General features: G+C 43.1%; 1 protein-coding gene across 1 annotated transcript in view; it reads right to left on the reverse strand.

Annotated features, from left to right (window-relative positions):
- LOC149443244 (queuosine-tRNA galactosyltransferase-like) overlaps nucleotides 1-12524 on the reverse strand; it is a gene marked incomplete at its 3' end in the record, with an annotated part of 107701 nt that overhangs the window by 82779 nt on the left and 12398 nt on the right. The window contains exon 4 of the mRNA XM_089655715.1: nucleotides 9935-10034. Within this exon, the coding sequence (XP_089511841.1) occupies nucleotides 9935-10034 (100 nt within the window). The remainder of the gene's footprint in view (nucleotides 1-9934; nucleotides 10035-12524) is intronic.

Genomic DNA, 12524 nt, shown 5'->3' on the forward strand with positions numbered 1-12524 from the left:
GTGTATACACTGCTCCCTCACTGTATACACTGCTTCTCTTCTGCCCTCTTCTTGCACACACTGCCCCCACCCCCACCCCCTACAAAGAGCACCTGTAACTCATATGCTATCACATAGGGGACTATTGGTCCCCTATGTGATAGCAATAAAATCATAAGTATATATATATTATTATTTTTATTATTATAAAGAACTTATATAGCGCCGACAGTTTGCTCAGAGCTTTACATTATGGAGGGAGTCATTACAGTAACAATACAGTTCAATACAAGAGGGATAGGAGGGCCCTGATCCTGGGAGCTTACAATCTAGGAGGGAGGGGATAGTGGTACAAGAGGTAATTAGCTGTGGGAGGTGGAGTGGTAGGAGGAGTAGAGGATTCCAGTATTAGCTGAGGGCGGGATAGGCTTCCCTGAAGAGATGGGTTTTCAGAGTGCACCTAAAAGTGAGCAGAGTAGGCGATAGCCTGATAGCTTGGGGTAGGGAGTTCCAGAGGATGGGTGAAGCCCTTGAGAAATCCTGGAGACGAGCATGGGAGGAGACAAGGGAGCTAGAGAGTAGGAGGTCTTGCGAGGAGCGGAGAGTACAGTTTGGGTGGTATTTAGAGACAAGGTCGGTGATGTAATTAGGGGCAGTGTTATGAACGGCTTTATACGTCAGTGTTTTGAATTTTATCCATTGGGCAATTGGGAGCCAGTGGAGGGATTGACAAAGAGGGGTGGAGGACACTGAGTGGAGGCCAGTGGAGGGATTGGCAGAGAGGGGTGGAGGACACTGAGTGGAGGCCAGTGGAGGGATTGGCAGAGAGGGATGGCAGATACAGAGCGGTTAGTATGGTGGATGAGTCTGGCCACAGCATTCATGATGGACTGGAGGGGGGATAGCCTGTGATGAGGTCGGCCAATGAGGAGGGAGTTACAGTAGTCAAGGCGTGATATAATAAGGGAGAGAATGAGTTGCTTAGTGGTTTCCGAGGTTAGGAACGGTCGTATCTTGGAGATGTTGCGGAGGTGAAGTCTACAAGATTTGGACAGTGATTAGATTTGGGGCTGAAAGGACAGATTGGAGTCTAGGATTACACCTAGTACCCTGGCGTGAGGGGTATAGTATATTATATATATATATATATATATATATATATATATATATAACTTATTAAATTTATAAAAAAAACATACCAAAAAAATTTTGAGCCTCCCCACATACGCAGGCATTTCGGTTTTGGTGTTCGGCCACGTGCATTCTAAATTTTTCGGCACCAGAATTTTCATTTTGGTGCAATACTAATTTTTATCTTGATATTTGTTGCTTGGGGTTCTCCTTTTAAAAATGTATCACGCTGCAGCAAAAGTGTGAATCATAACAAACATTCTGAATACACTAGTTTCCAAAATCAGAGAAATATTTTGGCTCCTAAGATACCATCGCTGCAATAATATTTGCATCAACAAAACAAACTCATTAAATCTCAACCACATCTGGCAGCTTCTGGCTAGGGTGGAATAGAACAGCTGTGCCTGAACACAACCTCCCAAAAAACCCAGCAAATGCATCAATCCTGTCACTTTAAATAACATTCCTTTTTTTTTTTTAGGTTTCCAGTGAAAGAGATGCAACTGGCAGAGGGAAAAGTTATGAGGTTTATTCTAAGTTTGCGGAAAAAAGAAAAAAAAAAAAGGGGGTTGAATGATTTGTGCCAAAGGATTTGCATTGGGTGCAGAGCTCTTAGAGTAATAGGTTGCCATGGTTACAGGCCTCCAAATGCGAGTTCCATCTGATATTAAACATTCCACACTGCTGGAATGAGGGAGTGACCCCATATTTTTGTAGAGCAAACGCCTTTTCTTACACATATTTTGATTTCAAATAAACACAAGGATCCCGTTTAGTAGTCTGAGTTACTGAAAAAGTATGCAAGGATACGAAATGAAGAGATGAAAGCACGGCACGCACCAGGCACATCCCAAAAAGCATATGGAAATCATTCAACTTTCCTCAATATGTGCAAGGCTAGCCACAAATGGACAGATGTTTCTAAAAAGCGGCACAAGATAACTACTCGTCTTGGAGCCAGTGCTGCAATGCCAGGGCCCAACTTGGCCAAAAAAGTGAATGCTGCGGTAAGCAGCTCATTTGTTTTCCTCTATACACAAGCAGATGACTCACTGAGAAGAACGGTCTAAGACCCCAGAGGCACACTGGCAGGATGACCCTGATGTACTATCCAAATCAACTAAAAGCTATGCTTGAAAATAAGCTAGAGCCTATTTTTTTCCCAACAAAAAAACAAAATGGCGACCCCTCCCTTCCTGCCCAAAATTAGATTGTAGCAGCAGTTGGACCACAGCTCGCAAGGATCAAGGGTACCACTTATCTGACCAATATCCAATTGTTGCCCTCTAGTTTACTGGTGCCCAACCTGCGACCTTTTCGCCTAGCAGCACTAGGGTTGCCGGATCGAATCCCAACCACGGCCTGTGTGGGTTTTCTCCAGGTAATCTGATTTCCTCCCACACTCCAAATACATGCTGGTAGGTAAATGGCTCCGGTCTAATATGGCCATAGTAGGTGTATGTATAAATGTGAGTTAGGGACCTTAGATTGTACGCCCCTTGAGGGCAGGCACTGATGTGAATGTACAATATATATGTAAAGCGCTGCATAAATTGATGGTGCTATACAAGCACCTGAAATAAATGAAATACCTTTACAAATAAATTTGGGCTCCACTCCAGGTCCCCAGTCCTGCTGTCTCCAGTGACTCATATCATTATAAGGGTGCCGACAAGGAAAGAGCCCATCCTGGCCCTGAATGTACTCCATAACCAAAGAAAGTCCAACCGCGAAACCGTGACAATGGCTTCAGTCCAGGTCCACACAGGCCACACCTCTGACACATTTCATCCTCTCCACAGGGCTTGGTCAAGGAGGTCCATGACTAAGCCCTGTGGCCATGGCAAAAGCCTTTAGACCTCAACAGTCTGTAGTGACAACATTGCTTAGTGTAATTGCATTCATCTCTACTAGCCTCATGTAAAGTATGCCCAGTTTCATATTGCCTTCTTCAGCATATCTCAAGCCAAAAAAGTAGCATGTCCGCACTCTCTGACCCTCATTTCCTGTATTTGGTCTGCAGTTTCTGACAGTCCTTTCAAGCAATACATATACTGAACATTATGTGCGGCCCCTTGGTGATATCAGGGGCTGCATTTGAGTCCCCCTTTAGCTCCTAAGTTGACAACCACTGATCTAGTTCATGGGACAATGGGGGAGTGTGATCAGTGTAAAAATGCATGCCAAGAACTACAAACCCAATATGACCAAAAGTGGACACCTAAACATCACACCCATGTAAGCCAATGAGGAGAGAGCGGGGGGGGGGGGGGACAGAGTATATGAAAGGACACACAGAGTGCGGCTTGGGAGCAAGCCTGCTCGAGCGCCCCCAATAGGTTTGATACTGGGGGTGCACTCGGCAGGGGGGAGGAGCCATGACTGCAAATGGGGGACCCAAAAAAAAAAAAAAGAAGAGGATTGGGGCTGCTCTGTGCAAAACCATTGTACAGAGCAGGTAAGTATAACATATTTGTTATTTAAAAAAAAAAATTCCTTCAGAATCACTTTAAATCCTTTGTGGTTATCGAGAAATATTTTTAAATGAAAGTTTTTGTTCCCGAAGTTCAGCATTAAGTGTAGCTGTGGCCAAACTTATATACAGTTAGGACCTCTGTGTAGTTTTTATTGATTCCATGCCCCAGAAGATGTAAACTCTGACGAAACGTGTAGGGAAGAGCTGTGTGCCGTGACGTCATCATGTTCCTGGAAGTGTGTTTTATCCAGTCGAGATATAAGTAATGTAAGTGCAGTCATTTTAATAAAATAGGTCTTTGGATTTTACAGTGTGTGTGTGTGTGTGTGTGTGTGTGTGTGATGACTGGAGAGGCATTTTTATACTGGTACATCAATGAATTTCTTCCAAACCCTGGAAGATGTCAGCTCTGTGTAAGGCAGAGATTTGTGCTGTGACCTCATCATGTTTCTGGAAGTGTGTACTATAAGTTCATTTATTTAATGAACCAGAGTAAAGGGGGCTGAATACAAATGCACACCACACTTTTCAGATATTTATTTGAAAACCATTTATCATTATCTTTCCATTTCACAATTATGTGCCACTTTGTGTTGGTCTATCACATAAAATCTCAATAAAATACATTTCTGTTTTTGGTTGTAACGTGACAAAATGTGGAAAATTTCAAAGGATATGAACACTTTTTCAAGGCACTGTACTAGGGACAATTTAGGCAGATGCTATTTAACCCACCAGCATGTCTTTGGAGTGTCGGAGGAAAATCGGAGCACCCGGAAGAAACCCATGCAGGCACATGGAGAACAAGAAAAATCCAGGCAGGTAGTTCAGTCACCTTGCTAGAATCTATTGGGGTCTGTGAATGGTGACCCATTTGGGTCCAATAAACCCATGGCAAACAAAATAAAGTGTTAAACTAAAATGTGAGCCCACAAATCAATAGGTCACATAGTCTCGGTCAGAGAATTATGGGAGACTATTATGTAGACAGAGCAGGCAGGACAGATGATGAGCAGTCTCCTGATGCCAGCCCTCAAGGACATCGGACTGTGTAAGAGATTACATAACGAATACTATAGCACTTGTCAAGGGACACGATACTGTAATGACATTTTCTACAGAAGAGCGTAAAGTCTGGTGTTTGAGGATCTCGTGACCAATGTTAAAATAAAGGTTATTCATTTTTTTACCTATAGATCTACTTTAAAATAAATAGAATGGAATGGATGTTTGGTGGTTTCTGGGGTTGGGAACGTGCGGATTTTGGCAATGTTTCAGAGGTGGAGTCTGCACAGGCTGGGGGGGAGACAAGAAACTCGGTTTTGGAGAGGTTTGGTTTGGGGAGGTGGAGCGACGTCCAGTCTGATGTGTCACTCAGTAGGTGTGTGATTCGGGCAGAGACTGAGGGGGTGAGGTGGGGGGTTGAGAGGGGTTGGGCTCCGTTTCCTCCACCCCCCTCTTCCAATCCCTCCACTGGCTTCCGATTGCGCAACGGATCAAATTCAAAATCCTAACACTGACGTACAAAGCTGTCCACCATACTGCCCCGAACTACATCACTGACCTAATATCCAAGTACCGCCCAGCACGCACACTCCGCTCCTCACAAGACCTCCTTCTCTCTAGTTCCCTGGTCTCCTCCTCCCATGCCCGCCTCCAGGACTTCTCCAGGGTGTCACCCATCCTCTGGAACTCCCTGCCCCAACCCATCAGATTATCACCTACTCTCCTCTCCTTTAGGCGCACCCTGAAAACCCATCTCTTCAGGGAAGCCTACCCCACCCCCTGCTAACTTGCCGACCTCCTCCACTCTTCCTACCACTCCATCCCCCACAGCTATCTCCTCCTGTGCCACCATCCCCTCCCTCCTAGATTGTAAGCTCGAAAGAGCAGGGCCCTCGATCCCCTCGTGTTTTGCATTGTATTGGTATTGTTCTGTCACATGTTCTGTCTCCCTTTGTAATGTACAGCGCTGAGCGAACTATTGGCGCTTTATAAATACTGTATAATAATAATAATAATATAATAATGTGAGCTTGTTGGACATATAATTCCAAAATCATGGCCATTAAAGCTCACTTTTTCAACTTTTACACCATCCAAAAACATAATTTTACTCTTATTGTTAGACTCCATCGTGTTCACAAACATTCTTCAACTTGCGGAGATATTGATGTTACTATTTGTGGTGGCACATGTGCAGTAGTAGGCTCATTTCCAGCACCCTGGACCTGCCAAGATCTACAGAGTGAGAGCCTTGCCAAGGACAGTAATGACGTAATCACGTCAAGGCACATCCTCTAATAATTCTTCTCTTCCTTCCAGTGACATCACTGGAGTTTGTAATTGTCTCCTAAATGTGCCACCTCTTTTTGTTTTGTTGTATTACTCCCCTCTTCCGCCTGAAGTTCCATTTGACTTGGGGTTTGTGCGCTTTGCATTGGAAGTGAGGCTTGGCTCTGTCTGTGCGTGGACGACTTCAGAGACCGGAAGCAGGGATATAAGAAATGAAGGTTGGACATAATCCAAGATGGATCCAGCTTTAGCGAGAGCATGCAAAACTTGACCTACATCAGGCAACGCAGTAGGCATAATCATAGAGGTGTATAGAGTCTTTATTCATGATATGGTGAACGTTTTTCTGGCAGGCAAATTCAGTCTACTTCAGCTTAAATATAGAGCACCCCCTTGTAGCTAGAACGTCCTCCACTCATCTGGAAAATCTTTCCACAAGGTTTTAGAGGGTGGCTGTGGGAATATACACACACACCAGCCACTTTATTAGGCACATCTGTTCAATTGCTTGGTAACACAAATTGCTAATCAGCCAATCACATGGCAGCAGCTCAGCGCATTTAGGCATCTAGACTTGCTGAAGTTCAAATCGAGCATCAGAAAGGGCGAAGAAAGGGGATTTAAGAGACTTTGAACGTGGCATGGTTGTTGGTGCCAGATGGGCTGGTCTGGGCATTTCAAAAACTGCTGATCTACTAGGATTTTCACACACAACTATCTCTAGAGTTTACAGCGATTGGTCCAAAAAAGAGAAAAAATATCCAGTGAGCGGCTGTTGTGTGGATGAAAACGCCTTGATGATGTCAGAGGTCAGAGGAGAATGGGCAGACTAGATGCTGCAACATTCAGATGGTAGGGTCAGAATTTGGCGTAAACAACATGAAAGCATGGATCCATCCTGCCTTGTATCAATGGTTCAGGCTGGGGGTGGTGGTGTCATGGTGTGGTGGATCCATCCTGCCTTGTATCAATGGTTCAGGCTGGTGGTGGTGGTGTCATGGTGTGGGGGAGATTTTCTTGGCACTAGAAAGGTGTACATAATAAAGTGGTGTATGCCCATAAGCCAAAAATGCATTTGTCAAATCTGCTACTAATGTTGGAAAAAAAGATCTGGCTCACAGTCAACATTCCAATTTATGCCAAAGGTGTTCAAAAGAGTCAAAGTTTCAAGGCAGGCCACTCAAGTTTCTCCACACCGAACAAATCAAACCATGTCTTTCTTGAGCTGGCTTGGTGCACAAGGTATAGTCATGATGGAACAGAAAAGATCCTTCCCCAAACTTATCAAAAAGTTGGAAGTGCACTATTATCTAAGAAAACATATTTAATGAGCAATGGTACTTTGAAATTAGATGCAGTCAATTGAAAGAAAAATCTCAAAATCTCAAAACAAGCCAAACGCCTCTGGTAACGTGGCTCTTCTACAGCAGGGCTTTCCTCAATGGGTACCCAACAGTAGTTTAAACCATAAAAACACATGAAAGGAGCACCTGACCAAGAATAGGGTGAAAGAATAATTTTAATTGTCGATAAATTGCTCACATAAAAACATCCAATGCGTTTTGGGGGCCAAAACACTCAAAGAATAGATATAAAACGCTCATAATGATTAAATATTATGTGTAACTATGCAAACATTTATATGTATTTTTGGACACAATTTAATAGACAAATTATTTAGATTATGTTTTATATCTATTCTCCTAGACTGTAAACTCTAACGAGCCGGGCCCTCTGTTTCCTCTTGTACCAAATTGTATTGTAACTTATGTCTACCTTCATTTTGTAAAGCGCTGTGCAAACTGTTGGCGCCATATAAGTTCTGTATAATAATAATAAAATGCTTATTTTGCCACTTGAAATTGGCTGTTTTTATGTGAGCAAGTTTTTAACAATTAAAATGATTTTGGACTCTTTCATACCTTTTGATTTGGCGCTCCTTTTTGGCGTTTTTACAAATATCTTTGCATGCTGTAGGATTAACCATACACTTCACCGAAAACTCCTGAACTCACCTGAATACACCTACATAGTGTTAGGTCAGGTTTCCAATACTTTAGGCCACAAGTGTATTTTCCAGTGACAGTCAGGAGGAAAGAAAACTCTTTAGTCAATTTATAATCCTTATGATCAGTATGGGTTTTAGAGCGCTGGGATCCTCATTCTTCAGATTCCGTAAAGGGTTTTGAGACTTGAGTTAGGCCTCTCTAAAAGTGGAGTGCCACCCAAAAGTGTAAGCTTTGCTTATCTGCCTACTCCTCCTTTCGCTGCCACATTTGGCACAGGTCCCAGCCCTCTGGGACCTGTGAAGTGCATGCGCAGTAGGAACCCAGCCGTGAAGCCACAAGGCTTCATTGCCAGTTTCCCATACTCAAGATGGAAGACATACAACCTCGAAATGCGTCAGTCCCAGCTATCCAGAGGTTCACAGTCCCCCACTAGACCACCTTCAGGGGTTTCTGGACCACACTGCATCCTTTTCGACATGCTTTCCATTTGATCTGATTTTATTTCTCTTTGTGAGTATTTTACTATTTATAAATAAATCTAATTTTTAAAAGGTAATGCACTAGGCCTGTGCGCCCTCTTTTTGTTTCTTATATACAGTTCTCTTTGGATTTCCCTGGTCTGTTGAGGGCAGCAAGGCTTGCATTCCTTTCTTACTCATGTGGGGATACTGACATTGTGGAGTCCACTGTCCAGCGCAGGAGCACATTATTATTATTATTATTATACAGTATTTATAAAGCGCCGATAGTTCGCTCAGCGCTGTACATTACAAAGGGGGACAGAACATGTGACAGAACAATACCAATACAATGCAAAACATGAGGGGATCGAGGGCCCTGCTCTTTCGAGCTTACAATCTAGAACATGCATTCGGTTGCTTTATTCTCTTTTCTCCTCAGAGTTCCTAGATGGGGGATACCTTAAATGTGATTATCTACCTCATGAGCAGTGGTTTGCTGCGGTATGTAACCCATGTGTGACCCTACATGCATCTGGACATTTTCATTTTTTGTCTGTCTTGTCCTTTTTCTCTACTCATGATCTTTATTTGTTGCAATCACAATTATAGCTGTTTGGAATCCACGTTGGTGTTTTAATCAAAACCAAGCAATAAAACAGATTGTTTTATGATACTTTGTACTCAGGATTACTCTTGTGATACCTTAGCCCAGTATTTGTCACCAATGGTAACCACGTTGCCTACTCTTGGGGCAGTCTGGTTTTTGTTTAGCTGGTTTAATAGCCTGGGAAAGTCTTATAAGTTCTTAACACTGTCCACTGTCTCTGGCTACCCTAAAGATCCATAGGTTCCAGGGTCAAAGTACTGACCTGATCGCTAATAGTTTTCCTCCAGAGATACAGAGATTAGCTGTGTTCTGAACAAATCGCATATCCTAGAGCCGAGAATTCAAACATTTCAGTTATACAATAGGACGACTAAAAAAGGATGGGATCTGCAGACCATGGATCGGTTTCCAAACAAACAGCCCAATCACAGAGAAAATCCTCCTTTCCTAGCCAGCACTCCAGATTCCGCTAGGCTTTGGCCACTGGCTGGAGACTTAGGCCAGGGTATAAGTGAAAAAGTTTTATGTAGAAACCGCAAAATCCCTGTGGGCCCCGGCGATATTCACTAGGCCTTGTTCTCAGAATGCTCAGCCATATTCGGTTTCATTTGGCACCTTCTGTAGCACAGCTGCTGAGTACGTCCTACCTTCTTGTCTACGCAGCTATAACTTCTACGGACACTGAACTGTCTAACATGATGGATTTATGAACTTCTGTTTCATTTGGGAGATTTTTGCATATTTACAGTCGTTCGAAGGGTACATAAACACATCCCTGAGGCTACTGGACTATACTATTAGTCTTGTTCAGACACGGGAAGAAGTAGCAAAGCAGCTCCCATGCTCATTTTTTGTTATTTTCTAAATTGTTTATGCATTCTTTATTGTTCTCAAACTGCTGGGCTCATGAATTCTAAAGTTACTTAGTCCACTCTAAACTACTAATACACCTAAAACAACATGGGTCTCCTACCTCCACAGGGTTTAGATGAATTGTGACCACCCACAATCATGTCAAACCCTCGATCTTCAAGTTTTGATTTCCATTGTCGTATGAGGTTGTCAGTGCCATCCTGCAGGTGAAAAAAAAAAAAAAAAATTTAAAAAGACCAAAACTAAAAGAAATTTAAAAAAAAAGACCAAAAAAGGTGTTAAAAAGGATAAGTTCATCTTTTGATAAAAAATAATAAAAAACGCACATTTTTTTTTTTGCAGGTAAAAAAGCATTGCACCAGTGATCAGTAGGTCTCTGGTGCCATGCAGGTCTCCTGCAGATCTGTCAGTATATCTCCTTGCCTGTACGGGATGCATGAGCAAGAAGATATACTGATAGCTAGATTCAATGAACTAACACAGCACCATGGTAGTTCATTGAGAACTACAAGCCGACAGTCGCTAAGGGTGTTGGGACTAGTAGTTTCTCAATCACAGAGGAGTGACAAATCCGGGCGGGCGGAGCTCCATACAGCCACTTTTTTTAAAAATTTGACAGCTGGGGGGAGAAACGTCAAAGCAGGGGGCGGGGGCCGGTGCTTTCATAACATGTTACACCCTGAATATTGGTGAAACATGTAATGAAAGGTGAACTTATCCTTTAAAAATAAAAAGCAGCTCAGGTTGCAGTACATTTGCCAAAACGCATCTTGATTATCCACAAGACTTTTGGGCAAATATTCTGTGGACTGATGAGACAAAAGTTGAATTTTTTGGAAGGTGTGCGTCTCGTTACATCTGGCAGAAAACTAAAACAGCATTTCATAAAAAGAACATCATACCAACAGTCAAACATGGTGACATGGGGCAGCACAGTAGCTAAATGGTTAACACTTCCACCTGGCAGTACTCGGGTCGTGGGTTCAAATCCCAGCCATGGCACCTGCTGTCTGGAGTTTGCATATTCTCCCTGTGCCTGCGTGGGTTTCCTCCGGGTAGTCCGGTTTCCTCCCACACTCCAAAGACATGCTGGTAGGTTAATTGGCTCCTGTCTAAATTGTCCCTAGTATGTGTATGTATGAATGTGAGTTAGGGACCTTAGATTGTACACCCCTTGAGGGTTAGGGACCTTAGATTGTACACCCCTTGAGGGTTAGGGACCTTAGATTGTACGCCCCTTGAGGGTTAGGGACCTTAGATTGTACACCCCTTGAGGGTTAGGGACTGATGTGAATGTACTATATATATATATATGTGTGTGTGTAAAGCGCTGCGTAAATTGACGGCGCTATACAAGTACCTGAAATAAATAAATAAATGGTAGTGTGATGGTCTGGGGCTGCTTTTCAGCTTCAGGACCTGGACGACTTGACATCGTTGATGGAACCACGAATTTTGCACTCTACCAAAAATTCCTGCAGGAGAATGTCCAGCCATTTGTTCCTGACCACCAGCATAAGCGCACTGGGGTTATGCAGCAGGACAATGATCCAACACGCACCAGCAAGTCCACTTCTGAATGGCTCAAAAAAACAAAACAAAAATAAGTTTTGGGAGTGGCCTAGAAAAAGTCTGGACTTAAATCCGATTAAGATGCTGTGGCTTGACCTTAAACAGGCCATTCATGCTGCAAAACCCTGAAATGTAGCTGCATTAAAACAATTCTGCAAAGAAGAGTGGGCCAAAATTCCTCCACAGCGATGTGAACGACTCATTGCTGGTTATCGCAAACACTTGATTGCAGTTATTGCCGACAAGAGTGGCACAACCAGTTATTAGGTTTAGGGGGCAATTACTTTTTCACACAGGGCCAGGCAGATTTGGACGGCTTTTTTCCTTTAATAAATGAAACCATCATTTATAAAACTGCGTTTTGTATTTACTCGGGTTATCTTTGTGTAATATTAAAATTTTTTGATGATCTGAACTTATTAAGCATGACAAATATGCAAAAAAAAAAAAAATCAGAAAGGGAGAAAATACTTTTTTACAGCCCTGTTCATCTGGAATTTTAATTCTGTGCACAATAATGTAAAAACTAGACGGAACATGTGCCTGGACATATATGCAAAATTGTGTCAAATATAAAGCAAAAGCACAATTTTTTTTTGATAATTGTGGAATTAGAAATAACGACCATGTTGTTGGATTAACAAAACCGAGACATTTTATGGTTAGGAAAATGCATCCTAACCAGGGGCGGACTGGCAACTCATGGAGCCCCCGGGCAATAGGGGATCATGAGGCCCCTGTGTCCTCGCCCACAGTCAAACCACACCCAAAAAAAGCCTATGAAAGGAACCAGGGGCAGCTCATGGGGCCCCCTACTGACCACAGGCCCTCGGGCAGTGCCCGAGTTCCCAAATGGTCAGTCCGCCCCTGGGTGGAACATGTAACATGTTCCCATAGTCTCAGCCATGCACACCACCCCCCCACCTGTGACAGATAGTACGGGGAGAAGTTTCCCCGTACTATATGTCAAATTTGCAGTTGCATTATTCATTCACGGACTTAGCGGCTGTGGCCTGGTAGCTTTCAATTAACTAACTGTGTGACCATTGACACCACCGAGACTCTTCATACTAATGACAACAAAGCCTATCAGTTCACAAGAGAGAAGTGACATCAAG

The sequence above is a fragment of the Staurois parvus genome, unplaced genomic scaffold (genome assembly GCF_062004578.1).
Source record: "Staurois parvus isolate SC_StPar_1 unplaced genomic scaffold, SC_StPar_1.0 ptg000865l, whole genome shotgun sequence".
In the NCBI taxonomy this organism is placed as follows: Eukaryota; Metazoa; Chordata; class Amphibia; order Anura; family Ranidae; genus Staurois; species Staurois parvus.